We start from the raw sequence: 3,617 nt of genomic DNA, 5'->3' as shown, positions 1-3,617 counted from the left end.
CAAAATAGCCACTATGACAAATAACAGATGATTTCCGTTACGAAGGGAAGCCATCATGCACTATCGCCAAATCGACACTTTCACTGTCAGCAAAAATGAATGGGACACAAAGGAGGACACTGTAAGTCCATGAAGAATGCATTGTACCAGGGGCTGATCCAGGGGGGGTGGATGGGGTGGCTAGCCACCCACCCTGGATTAAACTATATATCACGGCATGCAAATTAAGCATTAACAGCTCATACTAATCATATAAAACACTACTTGTACACATTTTTCTGCTATGTTTAGTTGCAAACTCTTTACATATTTGTTCAACATTCAGTTGAAAGCTAAATCCTTGCATTGCTAACACCCCAAGGTTGCCCAGTCTTTCATCCGTCATAGTGGTGCGCAACCACAAATGAATTTGCCTGAGACAAGAAAAGGTCCTTTCTGCTTCAGTGCTTCCAATCGGAAGTATTACCAATATGCACAGGAGTTCTCTTATATTGGGGAAGAATATTGGATCTGCATCTTCACTCAGCAAGTGAGTTATAGACTTCTCCTTTAAAGTGGCATGGAATTTATTGCAGTGAGCTTTCCATCTAGCAAGTTCACTGTCAAGGTCATCTTCTGCTGGTAGCAAATGACTCCATTTAGATTTTAAGATGGTACACAGTTGATGTTCGTCTTTTGTGGTAATTACAGTGGGCACCAATGCACACAGTTCATAATGTGCTCGTGTATCTACAGAAAATCTGGCTTCCAATTCACTTATAATTGAGTCTAACAAAGGAATGGTAATTGTCACTCTCCAGTAATCAGTTGGTGAGCTTACTGTAGGGTTTGGTCTAGTTTGACGGCCTCTTATAACACGGGGCATACTTTCGCTGCTGCTAATATCCCTGCATAGATTTAGAGCTTTATGATAAATTCTATTATGTTCAGCATTTACATTTTCACGAAGTTGCTTGTAATGCTCCTTGACTTCATCAACTTTTTTAAAACCAAAGTATACCTCTTGTAGTCTACCTTGTAAACATTCTGCAATTGGTTTAATCGGCTCCAATAATTCTTTTGATAGCAAAAATGCAACCACGTGCTCAAAGCTAGTAAAAATGTGCTTCAAACCATTAGCAGTGCTACGAGATTCAGAATCCCAGTTCCAAGTATTTCCATCAGGATAAATTTCATTGTCATCATCAGCAGGTGAACAAATATGTTCCCAAGTCTTAATAAGGTAAGGATACAATTCTAAAATTGTGGTGAAAGTATTATGCCGTTCAACCCATCTTGTTTTACACAGCCCATTTATCTTAGATTTCCTGGCAGATGGACACAAGCGCTGAATTATGTGTTCAAGAAACCGTTGTCTCTTTGGAGAGTTGTGGAAGTATAAGAACGCCTGATGACAGTTATCAATCATATTTTTTACAGCTTGAACCTTTGAAGAATGGCATATTACTAGATTCAAACTATGCAGGCAGCAACCTTGAAATTCTGCATCTGGTGCATTATTCTTTATATGTGCTTGTACACCAGAATTTGAAGAGCTCATGGAAGCTGTTGTATCGTATGCCTGCCCTCGGCAATTTTTAACATCAATTTCATGTTTTTGTAAAACTTGCAAGATGCCATCTGCAATGCTTTTCCCAGTTATCCTCTGAAGAAAATGGAAGTCAAGTAACACTTCGTGCTTTATTGGCTTCACACGAAAATTTTCATTATCAATTTCCAAGAACCTTAAGCAAACCGACAAAATCTCCTTACCATGAGATGTAGCTTCATCAGCAATTAATGAAAAATGTGGACACTTCTGTATGCAGGTTCGATAAAATGCACGAATTTGGTCAGCAGCTATTTCCAGTATCTCGTTTTGAACGGTCTTACTGGTATATTTTGCATTCTTTGGACCAAGTATTAAGTGTTCGCTCAGTGCTTTATTGTTCTTTGCCAGCAATCTAAGTATGGCAATGAAATTTCCTTCATTTCTTAATGGCTCCTGTGTAAAGTTCACCTTATCCTGATTGTGACCTTGGAGAGAAATTCGTTGCTTTGCACACAATAATACTGTCTCAGCAATTGTTGGCAATACTTCAGTATTAAATTTAAAATTCTTAGAGCTTTTATCAATTAACTGACTATCGATTCTTGATTCAGGATTAGCCCACCTTCTTGTAAATTCAAAGGCATGATCTACTGCTCTCAAATGATATGCATGTTTGGCATGCCTCTCCATCAACTCCTTGGATTTGTTGTAATTCTTGAAGGGCGTACACACAAATGCACCGAGATGTGTCTTTTCACTGTCAGTTAAAAACAAAATGCAGGGCAAACACCATCCTCCTTGACTATTCTCCAAACCATAACGTAACCATTTGTAATCTTGAAGCCATCGAGATTGAAAAGTTATCTGTTTTCTTTTCCTTCCTCCAGAAACAGTGAAGTAGACTGTGTCAAAATCAGTGCTCCTTAGATTGCTTTGTGATGAAGTAATCAATTCATATTTTTCATGATCTTTTATTATTCTTGATCTACTAATGGCCACTTGCAGAATATCACTAGATTCTGAGTTAGATACAAAGTTCACGTTAGGATAAGATGGCTCACCATTGCTATTAAATTCAACAGGATCACTATCATGGAAAGTTTCTGGTGCAACCTCACGGCAAAGCTCACCAGTTGATTGTTGAAGGCTCACTGTCAAATTATCTGGCCAGTTAGCTGCTTCAATGAAATCCGCATTAACTCTAATACTTTCAGTAGTGGAAGGGGTAGCCTCTGTCTCTTCATTTATGCCCTGAGATTGACATTCATTCCCATCACTGTCATTGTTGATACCACTTTCATTAGTGATTGTGACTGGAGTTTCACTTCCAGACTCAGTCTCATTGTCAATCAAACCTTCTTCCCCAACTTCACTGTCACTGTTACTTCCATCAGTAGTAAGGGTTTCACTTAGAGGATTCTGTCCTTGTTGGGCTATAACTTTTGATCTAAAATAATCTAAAATAGACCTGGACATCTGTACAAACTAGCACATGGCATCTACACTAACAGTGCACTTTATTTGAAGCAAAACCTTCAGGTGGACATTTATTATTATGGTTTTGTTCATTTACAGCTGCAGTTGTTAAATGGACATAATAGCACAGCTGCCAACAAGTTTTTAAACTATATGCTGTAGCTAGCTTTACAGTGTTTCTTCTAAACAGCTAGTACACTGTCTGAAATTCTAGCTAGTAGCTACATACAATTGTTCTTTTCAGTCAAAATCACTTCCAGATTCAATCTAATTCTTTGGTGGATTCAGGGTGGAGGGAAGGGGGCTACGGTAAAACTTTTGTTCTTATACAGTAACTGTTAGCTGCTACTGCTTTTCTTAGCTGCTACTGCTCTAACTACACTACAGTGTACAGATACAATTTATCCTAAAGGGACCCTTTTAGGATATTGTATCTGTACACTATAGTGTAGTTAGGGCAGTAGCAGTAGCAGCCAACAGTTACTGTATAAGAACAAAAGTTTTGAAACTAAGTAAAATTTGATCTAAATAGCATGTTTTGAACACCTAATTTTAAAAATTTTCCTGGGGGGGCATGCCCCCAGACCCCCCTAGACAGCTCGTGCTTCGC

General features: G+C 38.5%; 1 protein-coding gene across 1 annotated transcript; it reads right to left on the bottom strand.

The window, feature by feature from the left end:
* Nucleotides 1-231: 231 nt before the first annotated feature.
* Nucleotides 232-3,617, bottom strand: LOC136253248 (52 kDa repressor of the inhibitor of the protein kinase-like). The gene has a single exon (XM_066045883.1). It carries the CDS (start codon nucleotides 3,005-3,007, stop codon nucleotides 245-247), a length of 2,763 nt encoding a protein of 920 aa, XP_065901955.1. The 5' UTR covers nucleotides 3,008-3,617; the 3' UTR covers nucleotides 232-244.

Source organism: Dysidea avara, chromosome 4, assembly GCF_963678975.1.
Source record: "Dysidea avara chromosome 4, odDysAvar1.4, whole genome shotgun sequence".
Classification (NCBI taxonomy): domain Eukaryota; kingdom Metazoa; phylum Porifera; class Demospongiae; order Dictyoceratida; family Dysideidae; genus Dysidea; species Dysidea avara.
This window is presented reverse-complemented; position numbering and strand designations above follow the sequence as displayed.

Excerpts from the sequence above, each read along its gene's own strand:
- LOC136253248 (XM_066045883.1), bottom strand. The coding sequence starts at position 3,007 with ATGTCCAGGTCTATTTTAGATTATTTTAGATCAAAAGTTATAGCCCAA.